At 39.5% G+C, this 24818-nt stretch overlaps 1 protein-coding gene across 1 annotated transcript in view; it reads right to left on the bottom strand.

Moving 5' to 3' along the window:
• The window catches only part of LOC311605918 (uncharacterized protein), a gene marked incomplete at its 3' end in the record, with an annotated part of 114752 nt that extends 90565 nt beyond the window's left edge, over nucleotides 1–24187 (bottom strand). Inside the window, exon 1 of the mRNA XM_084796755.1 lies at nucleotides 23875–24187. Within this exon, the coding sequence (XP_084652881.1) occupies nucleotides 23875–23889 (15 nt within the window). The 5' untranslated portion in view covers nucleotides 23890–24187. The remainder of the gene's footprint in view (nucleotides 1–23874) is intronic.
• Nucleotides 24188–24818: the final 631 nt, after the last annotated feature.

Here is a 24818-nt window from a genome sequence, read left to right as displayed (position 1 = left end):
AGAAATGGAAGCAATCACTAAAAATCTCCCCTTCCATTGGGATCCCCTGTAGCCCCATCATGTCATTGATGGCTCCATTTTCTTCATCACCCTACATTTGTTGTTTAAGTGTGCCACCCTTTATATCTAGTTCTCTGACCCCAACAAAATCCAACCATTTTTCAGATTAATCACTAACACTTCATTTTCTTTCACTCAATATGCCTGATAATGTACATTTTTCTTATTAATTTGCAGTCGTTTTTGCATTTAATTCACAGTAACCTTATCTGTGTGTCTAACAATTTGACTCAGGAGCTCATATTGGTTCTAACTTCTAGATTCTGACTTTAGGTCACTTACTTTAGGGATATTGAAGTAGACTGAAATGAGGAAACGGGTTTCCTGGTGGAACAAAATACGATGTGCACAAGGAAGTAGTGTTACATCAAACCTCTTCTCAAAGTTCATGTTCCATATTCTGTGAAAGCACACACTATAGATAAGACAGATGTGTTGTCTTCATAACCAAAGATCTGGCATGGCCTACATCATGCAGATAACTTGGGGGCATCCTATGAGCTGTTAGCCAACTCTAGTCCTTGTTGTGGAATCTTTGGAGATCCCCGGAGCATTCAAGTAGTACGAATGTCACCTCAACAAGAGGAGCTCTACTCTTCCTTGTGGAAGGTTGGTATGGCCTGGCACTCACAAAGAAAACAAGGATTCCAAGTAACATCTATTTTCTACCTCCACGAAAGCATCAGGGCAGGACACAGCTTGTACATCTTTCTCCATGAATTGGCAAATCTGCATGTTTAACAATCCTGGTTTCATTGGGATTCCTATAAATTACATTTCTATCTTCTACATTCCTTCCCCCAAAGCCTACTATGTACAGCACCAAATTCTTTCTCATGTTTATGGCCTCTTTCTGCTCTCAATCCAATTGCAGCATAAACATGTGTGTGCATCCGTGTATGCATACATATATTCCTAAATATATCATTTCATAAGTTACTTATATACACACATATATATACATGTACACATATAGATGTACGTGTGGGTATATATGTATATATACATGTAACTTATGGATTATTATCTATGGCTGATCATTTTGTACTGGGCAACAAACTGGTCTGCTCCTCTCTAAAGAGCACCACTGCTCTCCCTCCATGCTTTCCTCAGGGCCTATAGTTATTTACATAAGAGTCTTTCCTTGTAGGATTTTCTTCAGCCAGTTTGACAATCCAATTGTTCTTAACCATCTGTCTCACACAGGCTTGAACTACGGTGATACAAATTTTTAAGTACTTTTCTTCTGTTTCATGATATATATTCAATAGACTTTGCTGTCCATGGAAGAGCAGATAGTAATGATTCCCTGGCAGTTACCAATAGACTCTCATCAAGTAATTAAATTAATACATAAAAATTGATGGAAATACGTAACACTTTTATTGGGTAGACATACAAAATTTTAAAAAAGCAGTAAATTGTATGCAATCAAAAACACTAGCAGGGCAATAATGTTTACATAGAATATAATCATATTATACAAATAAAGCCGCCCCATCCTATATTATATATAAAACTCTGGATTAATTTTGACATAGTCTGGGATTTAAATGCAATTTCTTGGTATTCAGGCAAGAAATGATATTGAATAAGGCATTTATGATGAAAACATTTTCTTACTAGTAATATTTAATAATTGAATAATTGTATCTCAAACATTATAGCATAAATAGTACAATTTCCTACAAATCTTTGATGACTATAAAGTCCATGTCTTTACAGGAGACACGGTAGAATGTTTATAAATGCAGAGCAAGTGTAACTTGTCCTGGGCAACTTCCCTAGTATTGGCTAGACTTTGAAAATTGATTTAAGGCACGGAAATTTTGTGAAAACATGATCCTTTGAAAACTAGTACTGTAAATTACTGTGTGAAATACTATGGAATTTTATGAAGTTTACCATTTACATGAATTTTCTGATGTCTTTTAAGAGATGAACTTGTGACAAAGGATTTCTGACATTCTTGACATCTGTAAGGCTTCTCACCGGTATGGATTCGGCTGTGAGCTTGAAGATTTGAAGGAAAGGAAAAGCCTATGCCACATTCCTTACATCTGTAAGGCTTCTCACCAGTATGGGTATTGTGATGAGCATGAAGAGTTGAGACCCGGGTAAAGCATTTGCCACATTCTTTGCATCTGTAAGGCTTCTCACCTGTATGGATTCTGATGTGAACTTGAAGATTTGACAGACGGGTAAAGGATTTGCCACACTCTTCACACCTATAAAGTTTGTCACTAGTATGGATTCTGGTGTGACGTTGAAAACTTGAAGGCCAGCTAAAGCATTGGCCACAATCGTGGCATCTGTAAGGCTTCTCACTAGTATGGAACTTTTGATGAACATAAAGATTTGAGACATGCTTAAAAGACTTGTCACATTCTTTACATCCATAAGGCTTCCAACGAGTATGGATTCTGTGATGTGAATGAAGAGTTGAGACCTGAGTGAAGCATTTGCCACATTCCTTACATATGTAAGGCTTCTCACCAGTATGGATTCTGGTGTGATCTTGAAGATTTGACAGACGGGTAAAGCACTTACCACATTCTTCACATCTGTAAGGTTTGTCATTAGTATGGATTTTGGTGTGAGCTTGAAGACTTGAATGACGGGTAAAGCATTTGCCACATTCTTCACATCTGTAAGGCTTCTCACCCATGTGGACCCTTTGATGAACATAAAGATTTGAGGCATGCTTAAAAGACTTGTCATATTCATTACATCTGTAAGACTTGTCAACAGGATGGATTCTCTGATGATCTTGTAGTTGAGTGAGATGAAAAGGATTATCCACATTGTTCACATTCCTAAGGTTTGCTCCCAGAATGGGTTCTATGGTAAACATAAAGATATGTACATGGTTAAAAGATTTGCCACATTCTTTACATTTCTAATGTTTCTGTCCAGTATAGATTTTCTCGTGTTTCATAAAGTTTGAGTAATTCTAGAATTACTCTTCACATTGTATACATGTGTAAGATTTCTTTGCAACATGAGTAATATTTGAGGATCTCCAGAAATATTTTCTACAGTTGTCATATTTGCAGGAGATCATCCTATGATGAATGTAAGGGTGTGTTCTCTCAACAGAGAACTCTCTAAAAATGTGCCACATTCCTTACATTGGTTTGCCTTCCTTCTGAGACTAATTCTCTTGTGCCTAGTGAGGTATGAAAATGTGTTGAAGCACATTCCACGTACCTTGTAGTTGTACAGTCTCTTTACAATAAACATTCTTATCCTTGGCGAGATATGTAAATCTCCTGAAGAGTTTTCAATATGGCTGCTATTTACATGGCTTTTCTCTAGTATGTAATTTGGATAAACAAACTTAAAGGAAATGAAAATACATTTTTTAAGATTTGTGTATCTGTGGACTTCTTTCATCTGACTTGAATGATTTTGAAATATATATTAATGTGAATGAAAGATTCCATCACATGTTCACACTTGCAAAATTTTGTTTCAAATATACATATTTATTCATTCACTTATTTATTTATATTCCTCGGTTTGATGACTGAATAACCCCTTCCTATATTTATTACATTCCCATCTATTTGAATTTATTCTAGTAGTGCATCTTCTGCACCAGTCAGTTTTAATTTTTATTAAGTTTTTTGGATCTTGTCATGCAGGCAGGTACAGAAAAAACTATTTCTTGTAAGCAAAGTCTCCTTACTCTGAACACATTTGTGATGATTCAGTGGAAAAGCATATGTATTCTGTGTATTATTGTGTTTTTAATACTGAGCAGACACATATTCTGAGTCATCGTCTTCAGAACTTGCCTTTATGTGGTTAAAGCTAGAAGGCTAAAAGTGCCCATTAAAAGAACTGAACAGTGTTCCTTCAGTTTCTATTGTATAGAGTAATTAATGGAGTGTTCATGCTAATTATAAAAGAATTCTTCTAAGTAAGAGAATATCACCTACTACTATCATTCTTCTAACTAATATTACTTTAGTAAATTTATTCTTGATGTCTTATTGCTCTACCCACCAACTATTGAATCATTGAGTCTTCATCATAGAGACTTCTGATAGAACTTGACAACTAAAAGACACACCCACCAGTATCATGCAGCAGACATGAATATATATATGCATATATTCCAGGGATTCTCAATGCTGTGTTAAAGGCATGATAACAAAAGATAGCAAGGATCAGAGGAGATGGATGACGATGATAAAACAGTGTTTTCTCTATAACAGTGTGCATATAAACTCAAGTGATTGTAAGTGCATGCATAATACTTGAGCAAGGTCACCTTAAAGGAAAATCCCAGCATATATTTGGGAGAAGGACATGGAGCACCTCTGCTTCCTGAGAAGCTTTTATCATCTGAAAGCCTCTGACAGAAGGAGAACACTTTTTCTTCTTGGTGGTGGTGTTTGTTTGTTTGTTTGTTCATTTAAGAACAACATGAAGTTGTAGAAAGTGTCATGATCTACACGATGAACCTCTTAGTTTTTTAATCAGCATAAGAAAGTTATGTCAATAATTCAACAGACCTGTGAAACATACTGAAAGGGGACAAATAAATAAGGAATCATAAAAAAACTGCTCTCACTCACCAAGACCAGGATTTCTGTAGTTCTCCAAAAAGACATCGAAATTGAGAGCTCTATGTGCAGAGTCCAGGCATTCTCCTTCCTCCTGAGAGAAGTCTTTGGACACACCATCAAATGTCAAACTCTCCTGTCATGAAAGATAACTGTTTTATCATGGGCCCAGACGTAAAGGCCTTTACTACAATAATGAAAACATGAGTTCATTGTAAAACGTCATCTGTTTTATGTAGCCATTATACTACAAGATGTCCTCTAAACCACCACCTATACTAACAATGCTGTGTGCCAGAAAGATGAAAGATAATGTGATGTGGGACCAACATAAGCTAGGGAGCACAGGACCACATGAGGTGTGTATGTGAGATGCCGACTACCTTCATGTACAGTTGCATGAAAAATTCACTGTGAATAACCAAGCTTCTATTTTGCATGGAGAATTGCCACTGTAGTAACACCAGGAAGAGAGATATGAGCTATAGAAATGCAACCATAGCTACGTACACAGTTGTCAATAAAAAGGGAACTCATACCTATGTAGGAAGAGACAAAATAGCCATATCCAAAAACCAACCAAGATTCTTCCTTCACATTGTTCCAATGAGACCAATGAAACAGACCAGGAAGTGCTGACTCCAATGCTCCTACAGTGACACACAAGGTGTGCTGATTTGGAGGGAGACTGAACTCCTAAACCCTGAATAAATGCTGGAAACATTGTGGGCTGACTGATAAAGACAGGTGCAGCCAGTAGATCATGTATCTCAGCCATGGCATGCACATCAAAGCCGACTTGATCATGAAGCTACACACAAAAATAAATTTTACTAAACAAATCTATGGACAGCACCCCAAAAATCTTGTTCTGAAGTTTGACCTTAGTTTACAAACTGCCCCTTGTCCTTCAGAATACATGCTACATAGATAATCACAGGGACGGGGGGAAGTTCAAAAACAACTATGAAAGATTGACCTGCATGACAGTGTGATTATTTATTGTACTTTTTCATGTTTTCTTTCTTTTCTTTTATCTTTAACATACTTCCTCATATTCAATTACATTGCAATTTTTTGTTTTTATATTGTTATGTTGTTTGATTTGGTTTTAGTATGCTTCTCTAGTGCACTGTTGACTTCTACACTTGCTGTGTGAAAACCATGCATGTTCCAATCATTTCTACTTTATCTCCACTCCATTTCAACATTATGCTTGAAGTACTACCTGAAACAATTAGGTAAAAGATGGAAAGTCAAGGGACATAAAAATGGGAAGAAAAAGTCAAACTAATCCTCTTTGGAAATATTATGACACTTTATTAAAGATATAAAATAATTACAAAAAAAGTTCAGAAATGACAAACAAAACCAGCAATGCAGCAGGATACAGAATCAACTTTCATAAACCACATTCTCTATAAAACAAAAAAACATACAGAGAAGACATGGCTTACTGACTCATGGTCATAATACATTGAAAGACAATTAATAAGATATGAACAAACCTAACAAAGGAAATGAAGGGTGTCTACAAAGAAGTCTTTGAACCTCTGAAGAAAGAGATAGAGAAAGACAGTAGAAAGAAAAAAGACTTTTGTGTGACTGTTAAAGTAACAGTATTTCTTTATTTTTCAGGTTTGAAGCTGCTAACCTATACTTCCTATTTACTCAGGTAAGTAATTTTATTCCTTCTCAAGTCTCTCATGGGATTGAAGACAAATAGCTTAGTTTTACAATTAAGCTTATTTATTTAGGATTGGAGATGTCCTTAGGTCTAGATACATGTTTTAAATTGATAGAGATGACATATGCTACATATGGATTTACATTCTGAATTTTAGACTCACTGACATAGGAACATGTTTTCTTCAAAGTCGCCAAATGCAAATAGCCAAAACACTATGAATGTAACATTGATATAGTTGCTGACTGTTTCATGATTCTTCTTGCTCCATGTAGCTTTTTTTGTATATGTGTAATAAAATAAATGTATAAGTAAAAAATCTTTTCAATAAAGCCAAATGAAAGTTGACATCATCATCATCATCATCATCATCATCATCATGAAGTACAACTCAGCAACAAATATAGACACTACCTTAGAGTAAAAACTAGATGAAGCTTTTTCAAACAAGTGGACAAAAGAACCAAGCATGAGTAGGCATTATTTTCTATTTAATTTTATTTTTAAACATTTGTTCCTCCGTCCTCATCTTTTCATTGTCCCTGCTTCCTTGATTTCCCCCTAGGCCTCTCCTGTAATATTCAAAGAAGAGGCACTCTTCTCCTTTATAAACTTACACTAGCCCTCCTGTCTTATCAAAACAGCATGTGTCCTCTTCTTCTGTGACCTGCTAAGGAAACAACTCCATGGGACAGTAAACAAAGAGAAGTCATCCGAGACCCTGGCAGGTAAAGCTCCTCCTCCTTTTACTAGCAATCCACTATGGAGATTGAGCTGCCTATCAGATACATCTGGTCAGGGGCCTAGGTCCTCTCTATGCATGGTCCTTGTTAGGAGTATAGACCAGATTTGTTGGCACTGCTGGTCTTCTGGTGGGGCTCCTTTCCCACCCAGGTCCTTCTATTCCCCCACTCACCCATAAGACTCCCTTCCATCTCACCAAAGTTTGGCTGGGACACTCACCTGCTGCCTAATTCCCTTACTGGGTAGAGACTTCTAGAGATCATCTATGGTAGGCTTCTATCACTTTCCCTCTCTTTAACAGATTCCAGTGTCTATTTGCCATTCTGAATGAGAATTGAGCATCAAACACCAATTCATGTTTAAAGTTATGGAGAGATCGGGGAAAGAAGGAACATACCTCAACATATCAGAGGCTATATACAGCAAGCCAATAGCCAAAATCAAATTAAATGGAGAGATACACAAGGAAATTGCTCTAAAATTGGGAACCGTGTATATAAGTGACCCCGTAAATTCCACAGGAGAACTCCTACAGCTGGTAAACACCTTCAGCAAATTGGCAGGATACAAAATAAACTCAAAAAAGTCAGTAGCTTTCCTATATACAAATGATAAACAGGCAGAGGAAGAAATTAGGAAAATTACTCCCTTCACGATAGCCACAAGCAATATAAAATATCTAGGAATAACCCTAACTAAGCAAGTGAAGGACTTATTTGAAAAAAAAACTTTAAATGTCTGAAGAAAGTGATTGAAAATGACATCAGAAGATGGTGGGAATATATCTTCTTCATGGATTGGGAGAATCAACATAGTAAAAATGGCCATCTTACCAAAAGCAATTTACAGATTCAGCGCAACCCCTATCAGAATACCTACAAATTATTTTGAAGATATTGAAAGAACAATTCTCAACTTCATATGGAGAAACAAAAAGCCCAAAATAGCAAAAACAATCCTATACAATAAAAGATCCTCTGGAGGAATCTCCATACCTGATCTCAAGTTGTACCATAGATCAACAGTAATTAAACAGCATGGTACGGGCACAGCAATAGGCTAGTGGATCAATGGAATTGAACTGAAAACCCAGAGAAGAATCCACACACATTTGGTCACTTGATTTTTGACAAAGAAGCCAAATCCATTCAATGGGAAAATGACAGCATCATCAACAAATGGTGCTGGTCTAACTGGATGTCTCCATGTAGAAAAATGCAACTAGATCCCTATTTGTCACCATGCACAAAACTCAAGTCCAAGTGGATTAAAGACCTCAATCTAAAACAGGAGACATTAATCCAGTTAGAGGAAAAAGTGGGGAAGAGTCAGGAACACATAGGCACAGGAGACAACATCCTGAACAGAACACCAACAGCCCAGGCCTTAATGTCAACAATTAATAAATGGGAGCTCATGAGGCTGAGAAGTTTCTGTAAGTCAGGTGACACTGTCAAGAGAACAAAGTGACAGCCTACAGACTGGGAAAAGATCTTCACCAACCCTACATCTGACAAAGGTCTAATATCCAAAATATATAAAGAACTCAAGATATTAAACACCACCGAACCAAATAACCCAATTGAGAAATGGGGATCAGAACTAAACGGAGAATTTTCCACAGAGGAATATCAAATGGCTGAGGAACACTTAAAAAAAATGCTCGACCTCATTTTGATAGGTCTTTCAATGACCTATCTTTGGTCTTTGATAGTCATCAAAGAAATGCAAATCAAAATGACACTGAGATTCCATCTTACACCCATCAGAATGGCTAAGATCAGTAACTCAACTGACACCACATGCTGGCGAGGATGTGGAGAAAGAGGAACACTCCTACATTGCTGGTGCGAATGCAAACTAGTTCAACCACTTTGGAAAGCTATTTGGCGCTTTCTCAGAAATATGGGAATAGGGCTTCCTCAAGACCCAGCTATTCCACTCCTTGGACTATACCCAGAAGATGCACTACACACAACAGGGACATATGTTCAACCATGTTCATAGCTGCCTTATTCATAATAGCCAGAACATGGAAACAGCCTACATGTCCCTCAGTAGAAGAATGGATAAAGAAACTGTGGTACATTTACACTATTGAATACTACTCTGCTATTAAAAACAAGGAATTTCTGAAGTTTGTGGACAAATGGATTGATCTAGAAATTATCATAAAGAGTGGGGTCCTCCGCAAACTGTGGCAACAGCCAAGGAAAAAATAGGCAGTAAAAACCTTGAACCCCTACCCGGACTAGCCGATGGACATTCTCCACTGTTGAGTGGAGAAGGAGATCTAACTTTCACACAAACTCTGGTGCCCCATATTTGAACATGTCCCTTGGACGGAGATGCCTGGTGGCACTCAGAGGAAAGATAATAGGTCACCAAGGAGAGACTTGATACCGTATGAGCATATTCAGGGGGAGGAGGTCCCCCTCAGACACAGACTTAGGGGAGTGGAGGGGAGTAGGGGGGAAGTGGGGGGAAGGGAGGAATGGGAGGATACATGGGATGGGCTAACAACTGAGATGTAATATGTATAAATTAATAAAAATGTATTTAAAAAAAGAAAAAAAAAGAAAAAAAAGAAAAAAATTTCAAATCTCTGAAGAAGGAAATTAAAGATGATATCAGAAGATAGAAAGATCTCCCTTGTTCATACACTGGGAGAAGTAACAGTAAAAATGGCCATCTTACCAAAAGCAATTTACAGACTCAATGCAATCCCTATTAAAATACCCACACAATTTTTTAAAACGTTGAACGATCAATACTCAACTTCATATGGAAAATCAAAGAAACCCAGAATATTCAAAAATATCCTCTACAATACAAGATCCTTCAGAAGAATCTTCATACCTGATCTCAAGCTGTACTATAGAGTAACGGTAATTAAAAAGCACGGTATAGGAATAGGATGATTGATCAATGGAATCAAATCAAAGACCCAGAAATAAAGCCACACACATAAGGACACTTTATTTTTTATAAAGCCAAATCTAGTCAATGGAAAAACGATAGCATCTTCAACAAATGGTGCTGGTCTAACTGGATATTTACATGTAGAAAAATGCAAGTAGACCCATATATATCACCATGCACCAGACTCATGTCCAAGTAGATTAAAGACCTCAACATAATACCAGAGACACGAAATGTGTTAAAAGAATAAATAGGGAAGGGCCTGGAACACATTGGCACAGGAGACAACTTCCTGAACAGAACACCAAGAGCCCAGACCTTAAGGTCATTAATTAATAAGTGGGACCTCATGAGGCTGAGAAGCTTCTGATGGGAGAAGACACAGTCAACAGAACAAAGTAAAAGCATACAGACTGGGGAAAGTACTTCAACAACCCTACATCTGACAAGGGTCTAATATCCAAAATATATAAAGAGCTCAAGAAATTAAACACCACCCAACCAAATAACCCAATTGAGAAATGGGGCTCAGGACTAAAGAGAGAATTCTCGAGATCCAAGATGGCGGCGAGCAGTGTGGACTGTGTTTGAAAGCTCCAGCGAACAATTCAGGGAATTGCACAAATTTCTGAGCCAGGAACACCAAGGTCCCCACACCACAGCAGCAGAAGTGCTCCACGGTTCGGAGGGACCAGGGTGCGGAGGACCTGCCTGCCCCTGCACACAGGAGGAGCGAGGACTTTCTCGGATCAGAGCGGCACTGGTGGGGACAGCAGTGCCACCAGCGGCTCTGGCAGCACCAGCGGATCCAGCGGCGCCAGCGGCGGTGGCTGAGGTTTGCAGCTCAGGGCCTTCCAGTGGAGGTGATTAGTGTGGTGGATGGTGGGAAGTGCTGCAGGAGAGGGGACTCTGTACAGGATTTGGGTCGCATGTTGCCGTGAGACCCAGGCTGGACTCAGCGGATGGTTCGGCCCTGGAGTCCTGGGTTTGCTCAGTGAGCTGTGCCATGGAGAGGCTGGCTCGGATCGGCGGGCAATTCTGCCTGAGGCGCAGCTCCCCTGCTGTGACGCAGGCTAGGCGGAGTGCCCGCTTCCACCCTGGGCTCCGGCTCAGTGCAGCCGCAGTTTCCCTGCTGTGACCTGAGCTGGGCAGAGCGCTCAGTTATACTCTGGGTGCTTGCCCAGCGCAGCCGCGGTTTTCCTGCTGCGATGCAAGCTGGGCAGAGCGCTCGCTTCTACCCTGGGTGCTTGCTCAGCGTGGTCGCAATTTCCCTGCTGTGACGCAAGCCAGGGGGAGCACTCACTTCCACCCTGGGTGCTTGCTCAGCACAGCCGCAGTTTGCCTGCTGTGACGCGAGCTGGGCGGAGCGCTCGGTTATACCCTGGGTGCTTGATCAGCGCAGCCGCGGTTTTCCTGCTGCGAGGCAAGCTGGGCAGAGCGCTCGCTTCTACCCTGGGTGCTTGCTCAGTGCAGTCGCAATTTTGCTGCTGTTACGCAAGCCAGGCAGAGCGCTCACTTCTACCCTGGGTGCTTGTTCAGCGCAGCCGCAGTTTTCCTGCTGTGACACAGGTTGGGCGGAGTGCTCACTTCTACCCTGGGTGCTTGCTCGGCGCAGTCGTGGTTTCCCTGCTGTGACGCAAGCTGGGCGGAGCACTCACTTCCACCCTGGGTGCTTGCTCAGTGCAGTCGCAGTTCTCCTGCTGTAACAGATGGTTCAGGCCCTGAGAAACTAGCTGAGCTCGACGCATGGTTCGGGCCCAGTATCCCTGGCTGGACTTGGCAGGGGACCCAAAAGGTTGTGGATACCTTGGCCTGACCCAACGATCATTCAGAGACCTAGAACGATTGCAGGACCCACAACAAAGGGGAGCTGAGGATCACTGGCAGTGAGAGCCCAAAACTACAGGGCTAACCTCCTGCCATCCACACCAGTGAAGTATCAGGGCTTCCAGCCTACAGAAATGGTGAGAAAACAAGTGAATCTATCATCAGACTCCTTCCACTCAACTCTGGAAGTTACCCAACAAAAACAGAGACAGCAAGATGTCTAGGGGACAGCGTAAAAGCATACGCAAAAAACCCCAAAACAACATGGCATCTCCAGTTCCCAGCAATCACAAAGAAAACAACCCAGAGAACTCAAATACAACAAAAACACAAGAAAATGACCTCAAATCCTTGGTAACGAGGATGATAATGGAGGAAACAAATAAAATTCGAAATTAGATGAAGGAAGACGCAGCGAAGCAGGTGCGAGACATGAAAAAAGCACATAGAGTGGAACTGGAAAATTTTCAGGAAAATATAAACAACCAGATGAAAGAAATAAAAAAATCTGTTCAAGATATGAAGATGAAAATGGATTCAATGATAAACACACAGACAGAAGAAAAACGAGAACGTGAGGCCTCAGAGAAGAAAGCGAATGACACAGTGCTGAGCTTTTCTAACAGAATCCAAGAGATGGAAGAACGAATCTAAAGTCTAGAAGATACAATAGCAGATCTTGAAGCAACCATTAAAGAAAATGCCAAATCTGGAAAACTCCTGACACAAAACATCCAAGAAATTAAGGACATCATGAAAAGAAGAAATCTGAGGATAATAGGCATTGAAGAAAGAGAAGATATCAGACTCCAACGCCCAGAAACTATTCTCAACAAAATCATAGAAGAAAATTTCCCCAAACTAAAGAAAGAGATGCCTATAAACATACAAGAGGCATACAGAACACCAAATAGAATTGACCAGAAAAGAAAAACTGACCGTCACATAATAATCAAAACACAAAACATACAGAACAAAGAAAAAATATTAAAAGCAGCAAGGGAAAAGGGCCAAATAACATTTAATGGCAAACCTATCAGAATTACATCCGACTTCTCAGCAGAGACCATCAAAGCCAGAAGGGCCTGGACAGAGATCCTGCAAACCCTAAGAGACCACAGATGCCAGGCCAGACTACTTTACCCAGTAAAACTATCAATAAACATTGATGGAGAAAACAAAATATTCCATGACAAAAACAAATTCAAACAGTACCTATCCACAAATCCAGCTTTACAGAAGGTACTAGAAGGAAAACTCCATCCCAAAGGGTCAAGCTACAAACAAAACTACTCAGGAAATAGATAACTATACCATGGCAAAAACACAACTACACAAACGCCTGACTGAAACAAACATCAAAATTAAGACTCTTAATAGTAACTGGTCATTAATATCTCTAAACATCAATGGTCTCAATTCTCCAATAAAAAGACACAGACTAACTGAATGGGTGCATAAACAGGATCCAACATTCTTCTGCATTCAAGAAACACATCTCACCCATAATGATAGGCATTACCTCAGGATAAAAGGTTGGAAAAAAATATTCCAAGCAAATGGTCACAAGAAGCAAGCAGGCGTTGCCATTTTAATATCGAACAAAATAGACTTTCAACCAAGATTACTCAAAAGGGATGAGGATGGACACTTCATACTCATCAAAGGTAAAGTCAACTAAGATGACATCACAATTCTGAACATCTATGCTCCCAATACAAGGGCACCCACATTTGTAAAAGATCTGCTAAAAAGGCTTAAACCACACATCGATCCCCACACAATAATAGTGGGAGACTTCAACACCCCACTCTCACTGAAGGACAAGTCATTGAAACAAAAACTAAGCCGAGAAATAACATCATTAACCAATGCCATGGGTCAAATGGATCTAACAGATATCTATAGAACCTTTTACCCAAACAAGAAAGAATATACGTTCTTCTCTGCACACCATGGAACCTTCTCCAAAATTGATCACCTCGTAGTTCACAAAGAAGGCCTCAACAGATACCAGAGGATTGAAATAATACCCTGTATCCTATCTGATCATTATGGGCTTAGGCTGCAATTCAACAACAACAGAAATAACAAAAAGCCTACACGTATGTGGAAACTAAACAACTCTCTGCTAAATGACACCTGGGTCAGGGAAGAAATAAAGAAAGAAATCAAGGAGTTTCTGAAATTCAATGAAAGTGAAGGAACAACATACCCAAATTTGTGGGATACATTGAAAGCAGTGGTAAGAGGAAAATTCATAGCACTAAGTGCCTTTAAAAAGAAATTGGAAGCATCGCACATAAACACCTTAACGACACAACTGGAAGCCCTAGAAAAAAAAAAGCAGAAACACCCAAAAGGAGTAGACGTCTGGAAATAATCAAACTCAGGGGTGAAATTAACAAATTAGAAACTAAGAAAACAGTCCAAAGAATCAACAAAACCAAGAGCTGGTTCTTTGAGAAAGTCAACAAGATAGACAGACCATTAGCAAAACTAACTAAAAGGCAGAGAGACAGTAATGAAATCAACAAAATCAGAAATGAAAAGGGAGACATAACAACAGACACTGAAGAAATACAAAGAATCATAAGATCCTACTTTGAAGGCATATATGCCACAAAATTTGAAAATCTAAGGGAAATGGATGATTTTCTTGATCAATTTCACTTGCCAAAGTTGAGTGAAGAACAGATAAACAAGGTAAATAGTCCCATTTCCCCTACAGAAATTGAAGTAATCATTGATAGTCTCCCAACCAAAAAAAGCCCAGGGCCAGATGGCTTCAGTGCAGAATTCTACCAGACCTTCAAGGGCGAGCTAATACTGATACTCTTCAACCCACTCCAAAACATAGAAAGGGATGGAACATTACCAAATTCATTCTATGAGGCCATAGTCTCATTGATACCTAAACCTCACAAAGACTCAACAAAGAAAGAGAATTTCAGACCAATTTCTCTGATGAACATGGATGCAAAAATACTAAATAAAATACTTGCAAAACGAATACAAGAGCACATCAAAGATATCATTCATCATGACCAAGTAGGCTTCATTCCAGGCATGCAGGGATGGTTTAATATACGGAAATCCATCAATGTAATCCACCACATAAACAAACTGAAAATAAAAGACCACATGATCATCTCTTTGGATGCAGAGAAAGCATTTGATAAAATCCAACACCCATTCATGTTTAAAGTTTTAGAGAGATCGGGAATACAAGGCACTTTCCTCAACATAATAAAGGCTATATATAGGAAGCCAATAGCCAAAATCAAAGTAAATGGGGAGATACTCAAGGAAATTCCTCTAAAATCAGGAACAAGGCAAGGCTGCCCACTCTCTCCATATCTCTTCAATATAGTACTCGAAGTTCTAGCCAGAGCAATAAGACAACAAAAGGAGATCAAGGGTATTCAAATGGGAAAAGAGGAAGTCAAATTATCCCTATTTGCAGATGATATGATAGTCTACATAAGTGACCCTCAAAATTCCACCAGAGAACTCCTACAGCTGATAAACACCTTCAGCAAATTGGCTGGATACAAAATTAACTCAAAAAAGTCTGTAGCCTTCCTATACACAAATGACAAGCTTGCAGAGGAAGAAATTAGGAAAACTACACCCTTCACATTAGCCACAAGCAATATAAAGTACTTAGGAGTTACTCTAACTAAGCAAGTGAAGGACCTGTTTGGAAAAAAAAATTCAAAACCCTAAAGAAAGAGATTGAAGATGACATGAGAAGATGGAATGATCTTCCTTGCTCATGGATCGGGAGAATTAACATAATAAAAATGGCCATCCTACCAAAAGCAATCTACAGATTCAATGCAATCCCTATCAAAATACCTACACAATTTTTTAAAGACATTGAAAGTTCAATTCTGAACTTCATATGGAAAAACAAAAAACTCAGAATAGCCAAAACAATCTTGTACAATAAAAGGTGCTCAGGAGGAGTCTCCATACCTGATCTCAAACTGTACTATAAAGCAATAGTAATTAAAACAGCATGGTACTGGCACAGCAACAGGCTGGTTGATAAGTGGAATCGAATTGAAGACCCAGATATGAATCCACACACATATGGTCATTTGATTTTTGACAAAGAAGCCAAATCCATTCGATGGAAAAAGGATAGCATCTTCAACAAATGGTGCTGGTCTAACTGGATGTCTATGTGTAAAAAAAATGCAACTGGACCCATATTTGTCACCTTGTACAAAACTCAAATCCAAGTGGATTAAAGACCTCAACATAAAACCGGAGACGCTAAGTCCATAGAAGAAAAATGGGAAAGAGCCTGGAACATATTGGCACAGGAGACAACTTCCTGAACAGAACACCAACAGCCCAGGCATTAATCTCAACAATTAATAAATGGGACCTCATGAGGCTGAGAAGCTTCTGTAAGGCAGGAGACACTGTCAAGAGAACAAAGCGACAGCCTACAGACTGGGAAATGATCTTCACCAACCCCACATCAGACAACGGTCTAATATCCAAAATATATCAAGAACTCAAGAAATTAAACACCACCAAACCAAATAACCCAATTGAGAAATGGAGCTTGGAACTAAACAGAGAATTCTCAACAGAGGAATATCAAATGGCTGAGAAACACTTAAAGAAATGCTCAACCTCCTTAATCATCAGGGAAATGCAAATCAAAACAACTCTGAGATTCCATTTTACACCCATCAGAATGGCTAAGATCAAAAATTCAAGTGACACCACATGCTGGCGAGGATGTGGGGAGAGAGGAACACTCCTTCATTGCTGGTGGGAATGCAAACTAGTACAACCACTTTGGAAATCTATCTGGTGCTATCTCAGAAAAATGGGAATAGGGCTTCCTCAAGACCCAGCTCTTCCACTCCTTGGAATATACCCAGAAGATGCTCCAGCACACAGCAAGAAAATTTGCTCAACCATGTTCATAGCAGCCTTATTCATAATAGCCAGAACATGGAAATAGCCTAAGTGTCCCTCAATAGAAGAATGGATAAAGAAACTGTGGTACATATACACTATGGAATACTATTCAGCTATTAAAAACAAGGAATTCCCGAAATTTGTGGATAAATGGATTGAGCTAGAAATGATCATAATGAGTGAGTTAACCCAGAAGCAGAAAGACTCAAATGGTATATACTCACTTATATCTGCATATTAGCCCAAGGGGCATGTCCTATGAAAGCCTTCACTTACCAGGAAACTGAAACAGAGGGGAGGACATTCTATTGGGACTCTAGATGAGAGAATCATGGGAGAATAGCAAAGTAGAAGGATCCAGAGGGTCCTAGAAGCCTACAAGTAGAACATTATGGTAGGCAGATTTGGGCCCAGGGGTCCCACTGAAACTAAGGCACCAGCCAAGGACAATACAGGCGGTAAACCTTAAACTCCTACCCAGATCTAGCCAATGGACAGAACACTCTCCACAGTAAAGTGGAGAGTGGGATATGACTTTCTCACATACTCTGGTGCCTCACCTTTGACTATGTCCCCTGGAGGGGGAGAACAGGTGGCACTCAGAGGAAGGACAGCAGGTTACCAAGAAGAGACTTGATACCCTATGAACATATACAGGGGGAGATAATCCCCCTCAGGAACAGTCATAGGGGAGGGGAATAAGGGGAAAATGGGAGGGAGGGAAGAATGGGAGGATACAAGGGATGGGATAACCATTGAGATGTAACAAGAATAAATTAATAAAGGAGAAAAAAACAAAATAAAAGAGAGAATTCTCAACAGAGGAAAATGAATGGCTGAGAAAAACTTGAAGAGATGATCAACGTCCTTAATCATCAGAGAAAGGCAAATCAAAACGATTCTGAGATTCCATCTTACACCCATCAGAATGCCTAAGATCAATATCTCAAGTGATACCACATGCTGGCAAGATCGTGGAGAAGGGGGAACACTCCTATTGCTTGCGGGAGTGCAAACTTGTACAACCACTTTGGAAAACAATCTGACACTTTCTCAGAAAACTGGAAATGGAGCTACCACAAAAACAAGCTATTCTACTCCTTGGAATATATCCAGAAGATGCTCCACCACACCACAAGGACATGTCCTCACCATGTTCATGGCAGCCTTTTTCATTATAGCCAGAACCTAGAAACAACCTAAATGTCCCTGGTCGAAGAACGGATAAAGAAACTATAGTACGTTTATACTATGGAATATTACTCAACCACTAAAAACAAGGAAATCCTGAAATTTGTGGGAAATTGGATGGAACTAGGAAGGATCATGCTGAGTGAGTTAACCTAGAACCACGAAGACTCACATGGTAAATACTCACTTATAATTGAACACTTGTCCAAAAGAGATGTCCAATGAAATTCTTCACTTAACAGGAGATAGAATTAGATGTGGGTACCTCCTATTGGGACTCTAAATGAGACAAGTATGAGAGAATGTGAAAAAAGAAGGATTGAGAGGGTTCTAGAAACACACAAGAAGAATATCATGATGGGTGGATCTAGACCTAAGTGGTTCTGCTCAAACTACTGCACCAACCAAGGACAATACATGCAGTAAACATTGAACCCCTACTCAGATCTAGACAATGGACAGGACATTATCCACAGTAGTGTGGAGAGTGGGGACTGACTGAAGCTTGAACTCTGGTGCATGATATTTAACTACTTCCACTTGGTTGGAGGCCTGTGGCACTCAGAGAAAGGATAAACAGGCTACCAAGATGAGACTTGATAGGCTGTGACCATATGGTGGGGGAGGAGGTCCCCTTCTGTCACAGACCTAGTGAAGGGAGAGTGAGTGAAAGAGGAAGAGTAGGAGGAAGAGGAGGATACAAATGAGAGGAGAGTAACTGAGATGTAATCTGAATAAGTTAATTTAATAAAATAATCAGTAGCAAAAAACAGAATTAAATATACCTTGTATATTTTGGATACTATACATTTGGAATATATATTATACATATGTTATATATATAGTATAACTAACCAAGCAAATGAAAACTTGTATAAATAATGAAGCAAGTGAGAGCCCTGAATGACAAAAAATTGAAGTCCTGAACAAAGAATAGAAGAAGATAAATGAAGGTGGAAAGATGTTTCACATTCATGGATTAATATGATGAACATAATAAAAAATGGCCATTTTAGGCTAAGATCAAAAATTCAAGCAACACCACATGCTGGCGAGGATGTGAGGAGAGAGGAACACTCCTTCATTGCTGGTGGGAATGCAAACTAGTGCAGCCACTTTGAAAACCTATCTGGTGCTATCTCAGAAAAATGGGAATAGGGCTTCCTCAAGACCCAGCTATTCCACACTTTGGAATATACCCAGAAGATGCTCCAGCACACAACAAGAAAATTTGCTCAACCATGCTCATAGCAGCCTTATTCATAAAAGCCAGAACATGGAAACAGCCTAAATGTCCTCACTAAAAGAATGGATAAAGAAACTGTGGTACATATACACTATGGAATACTATTCAGCTATTAAAAACAAGGAATTCCCAAAATTTGTGGATAAATGGATTGAACTAGAAATGATCATAATGAGTGAGTTAACCCAGAAGCAGAAAGACTCAAATGGTATATACTCACTTATATCTGCATATTAGCCCAAGGGGCATGTCCTATGAAAGCCTTCACTTACCAGGAAACTGGGAGAGAGGGGAGGACATCCTATTGGGACTCTAGATGAGAGAATCATGGGAGAATAGCAAAGTAGAAGGAACCAGAGGGTCCTAGAAACCTACAAGTAGAACATTATGGTAGGCAGATTTGGGCCCAGGGGTCCCGCTCAAACTAAGGCACCAGCCAAGGACAATACAGGCGGTAAAAATTTAAGCCCCTACCCAGATCTAGCCAATGGTCAGAACATTCTCCACAGTAGAGTGGAGAGTGGGATATGACTTTCTCACATACTCTGGTGCCTCACCTTTGACCAAGTCCCCTGAAGGGGGAGACTTGGTGGCACTCAGAGGAAGGACAGCAGGTTACCAAGAAGAGACTTGATACCCTATGAGCATATACAGGGGGAAGTAATCCCCCTCAGGAACAGTCAGAGGGTAGGGGAGTAAAGGGAAAATGGGAGGGAGGGAAGAATGGGAGATTACAAGGGATGGGATAACCATTGAGATGTAACAAGAATAAATTAATTTTTAAAATGGCCATTTTACTAAACACAATCTATAGTTCAATGCAATTCCTATTAAAATTTCAACAGAATTCAGTAAAGTGCAATCCTCAACTTCATATAAAAGAATAATGAACCAGAATACCTAAAACAGTTTGTAAAATGAAAGATCTTTGGGAGGTTCCTTCCTTCAAGTAGAACTCCAAAGCAACAGTAATAAAAACCACATGGTATTTGGATGAACACATACAGGTTGGTCAATGAAATTGAATCAATGACCCAGAAATAAACCCACGTTCCTATGGACACTTGGTTTTTGACAGAGAAGCCAAAACCATAAAATGGGGAAAAAAGCATCTTCAATAAATGGTGCTGATCTAACTAGATGTCTGAAATTTAGAAGTATGTAAAATATCAAAATTTATATACTGCACACATCTTAACTCCAAATGGATCAAAGATAACTACATAAAACCAGATACACTAAAACTAATAGATGAAAAAGTGGGTAACAGTTTTGACCTCATAGGTACAGGAGACAATTTCCGGCATGTGGTGGGGGATCAGGGGTAGGAAAAGCCTCAGGAGAGCAGAAATGATATGGGAGTGGAAGACAGGGGACAGGAGAAGTAGACCAGTCGGTGTTTAGTTTGCTTGTTGGTGAGATTGATTGCACGGTGATTTTAAGAGGGAAAATATTTCTCTAATCTGAGGTGTTTTTCATATAATGTTACAGCACATGACAGAAAAACAAAAGAAACAATAGAGTTAGAGAATAACAAAGAAGGAAAAGACAAGATTCAAGAGCCCTCAGTTTGGTGAGATTTAGGGCCTTTTTGCTAATGACAGCCAATGGCATCTTATTCATTTCACAGTCTAGGGGGCCATAAAATTGGCCCATTAGTACTACTACCTTGATTTACCAGGCTTTTATGAAAAATAACCATAATAATAAAACAAATTAGACATAAACTAGAAATGTAATTCAAGAGAGGAAGAACAGTATATATACTGTTTAAATACATTGGGAAAGGATATGAATTTTTCAACCCATCAATAGAATCATTATTTCCAAAGATTTGACCTCTTGATACCACATCAAATCTATCTACCCAGTCAAACCTCCCATATCTCTCTCCAGTGAGTCAGCCTGACCTTCCCTAACACATAGCTTTCCCAGCCCTCAAAGGAAGCCTGGACCTTGCATCCAAGTCCTGAATAATTCTAACCACTCAAGCCTGCATTATAATCTAACTCTAGAAGTCCTCCAGGAAAAAGCCAACTATACCTTAAATTCAACCCATCTGAATTTCCCACTACAATGATAAATGTTCTACCCAGCCAGATCTACCTCGACACTCTTTCACTAGGAAAGGATGCACAGCCTGTACACCAGCTCAGCCTTCACTGTGTACCTGATTTCATTCAACTGACCTATATCCAATCTCTAGGGCCCACAAGCCCACACAGCCTCTCTTCTGCCCCAAAGTTCCTGTCCATATCAGACATAGAAATAACAAAAGTCCACATGACAAGATTTCTTTGCAAAAATGCATACACTGTGGATGATCAAGTCACGATCTCCACTCCAAAATCTGTTAGGCATATAGAAAGGTTTGCTAATGATAATTAGTTTAATGAATTGTGGGAAACAATTTAAAGGAATAAATATAATATTCATGAAATATTTCCAGGAGAAAAAATACAAAAAAATCAAAATTCCCAAAAGTACAACTCAACAAAATTAAAGAAGAATGAATTTAAGTAGCTGAGATTAAGTAGTCTGATTGATACCTGAGAAAACACAAAATTAAGGATGATAAAAATAATTTTTTAAAACCTACACACTGAAAACTGAATTTTATAAAAATTTTATAAAAAGACAATATATGTGAAGAGGGTTCAAACTGAAATAATTTCAAATAGAAAATTCAACCTCATCCATAAAACCTTAAGACTCAAAATATTCTTACCCACAGTAAGTTTAGAGATTAAGTTGGAACAGAGTTTGAGAGAATGGCAAATTAATGACTGGCCCAAATTGAGACCCACACTATGGGAGAGAGCCAACCCCTGATACTATTAATGAAACTGTGCTATCCGCACAGGCAGGCACCTAGCAAAACTCTCTTCTGAAACATGTACAGACACACAGCCAACCAGTAGGATGAGCTCTATGAGTTTGCAAAGACTGAGAGGGTAGATTGAGGGAGCCACTGAAGTCAAGGACACTACAACAAGACATACAGGGTAAACTAACCTGGGCCAACGGGGGAACACCAATTGTGAACAACCAACCAAAAAGCATGCATGGGCTGCACCTATATCTCCTACATATATGTGGCAGATGTACAGCTTGATCATGTGGATTCTATATCAATGAGAGTAGAGGCTTTCTGTTGCCTAACACTGGAACCCTCTATCTAGACTGCTCTCTCTGGCCTCAGTTGGAGAGAATGTGCTTAGTCCAGCAGTGAATTAAAGTACCTTAACAAGTTGGTACCCTTTGAGTAATCCTTTTCTCTGAGAAGAATGAGAGACATAATGTGAGAAAGGGGCATGAGGTTGGACTTGTTGGAGAAGAGAAATCAGGCTGGGATCAGACAATACAGTGATTATTATTTAATTAATTACATGGTCTAAAAAATAAAGGAAAGAAAAAGTGGTATATTTACACAGTGACTACTACTCAGCTATAAAAAAAAACAAGGACATGATGAAATTTGTATACGAATGGAAGAAACTAGATAATATAATCATGAGTGAGGTAACCCAGAACCAGAGAGACATTCACGGTGTGTACTCATATATAAATTCTTATTAGCTATAAAGTACAAGATAGCCATCCTACATTACACAGATCCAAAGAAGTTTAGTGACAATGAGGGCTGAAGGGATGGTGTTTGAATCTCACCCCAGAGAGAAAATAAAATAAAAACCTGAAGAGGATGGAGGGCAGGATGTTGGTGGGAGGGGGAAAGGAGAAAGGGGGATCAGGTGTGGGTGGGCGGGGTTAAAGGGCTCAGAGATCAAACAGAAATAAGACAGGGGTCATCTCAAGTATGGGGTAAACTCCCAGGTGTCTATGTTGGTGACCCTAGCTCAGACTCCTTGGCAGTGGGTGATATGGAGCTGAGGTGGCCACCTCCTACTTCTAGTGCAGTAAAGGAAACATAAACCCATCCACAAAACCTCAGCCCAGACAACTTAAGACTGGCCCAACTTGTATCCCATTCCATGGGAGAGAGCTCACTTCTTAAGCTAGTAATAATCTTCTGTTATACTTGGACACAGGCAGCTAATGAAACAGTCATCTAAGCAACCTCACCCAGAAGCTGATGAAAACAGATGCAGAGGCCCGCAAACAACATTAGGCAGAGCTCAGGGAATCTTGCAATACTCTAATTCCCATGTGTTTATATGTGTAGCTCTGGGATACAGGAAAGCATGCCACTTTTAATACCACATTTTCATAAATAGGTGAGTTATGCTACACCGTACATTAATGTGGTTGAATGAGCATTGCCATAAACCAGTGAACCAATTGACCCTCATACAGAGCATATGCCATGCACTTGAATTTCCTCCTTTTATATGAGGAAAGTGGTTGGTTGCTGTTTGGATTGCATAAAAGCAAGTTCCTACATACAATGGAAACCTCTCTGCTGAACATCATTAGTTCATTGAGATTATTTGTCCTAATAAAAATCAGCTTGGAAGAAAAATGGAGGGAATTTATCCCTATGTAGATGATATATATTTAAATGCACAATCGTGACTCTCATGAGAAGAAAAGGCAAAGAAAGTTCACTGGAAATGAACTTGTTAAGCAAGATTTAATGAGTAGAAGAGTAAACGTGTGCAATGTAAATATCTAATATTGCAGAAGAAATTGAGCATAGCTACGGAGCAGAGACTTACCATAGAACCAGCCATCTCTACTCCTAGGTTTTCTTGGAGTTCCTGTGTCAGGAAAAATGACCTGCTCTAGTATCTCTCCTAAGGATTCCCATACAAGTATCACCTGAGATCCCAGCACAATCAAGCCTGAAGATCCTCAGAGAGGGAGAGAACTCACTCCTGTCCTTGCTACACAGAAACTCATGAAAACAGGAGACAGGAAATGCTGTTTATCTTTTGCTAAGTTCAAGTCAAGAACAGTTCTCTCTGGAGTCAAGACCTGTGGTGAGAGCTTGTGCTTTCCTGCCGAGCTCTATGGAACACAGGCAGAGCAGGCACTGGGAAATGAAAGCTGAACTCAATTGTAAGTCAAAAGCTCTTAAAGAAGATCATGACCCTCACGTTGCTTTTACTTGCAAGGTTCATTAAAACCTTGGGGTTGCTACATACACTAATAAATGGAAGCTGTGGGTGAAGCACAAGTGAAAGCCATTTCATCAAATGACACTAGGGCCCTAGTTGACATCCTGGGCTAACCAAGCGTTTGGGAAATGCTATGACTCAGACGCCTTCTAAATCTTTTCTTTACCATGTCTACATGAAGTAAATTGTGATATCAAGGCTTAGAGTGATGCGCACAAATTATGGGCATCTTTATTGGAAGGAGTGAAGCACAAAATTCATCAACCCTAGACATGATTCATTAGGCATGTATTTTTTCACACTATGCTATGATACATTCTTATTGACCCATGTATTCTGGTATGTCTGAGAAGTTGATATTGGACCCTATTGTTAGGGTCCAACGTTACCTAAGTGTAACTGAAATAGAAGCCATAAGAGGGCTCCTAATAGACAACAGGGATACAGAAAGGTGTCCATGTGAATAAGAATGTATTTTTCACATGTTTCTAAGTGGTTTAAACAATATCTATAGAAGGTTGAGTGGTTCATGTGGTTGTGGT

The sequence above is a fragment of the Acomys minous genome, assembly GCF_964271855.1.
Source record: "Acomys minous genome assembly, chromosome: 9".
NCBI classification, from domain to species: Eukaryota; Metazoa; Chordata; class Mammalia; order Rodentia; family Muridae; genus Acomys; species Acomys minous.
This window is presented reverse-complemented; position numbering and strand designations above follow the sequence as displayed.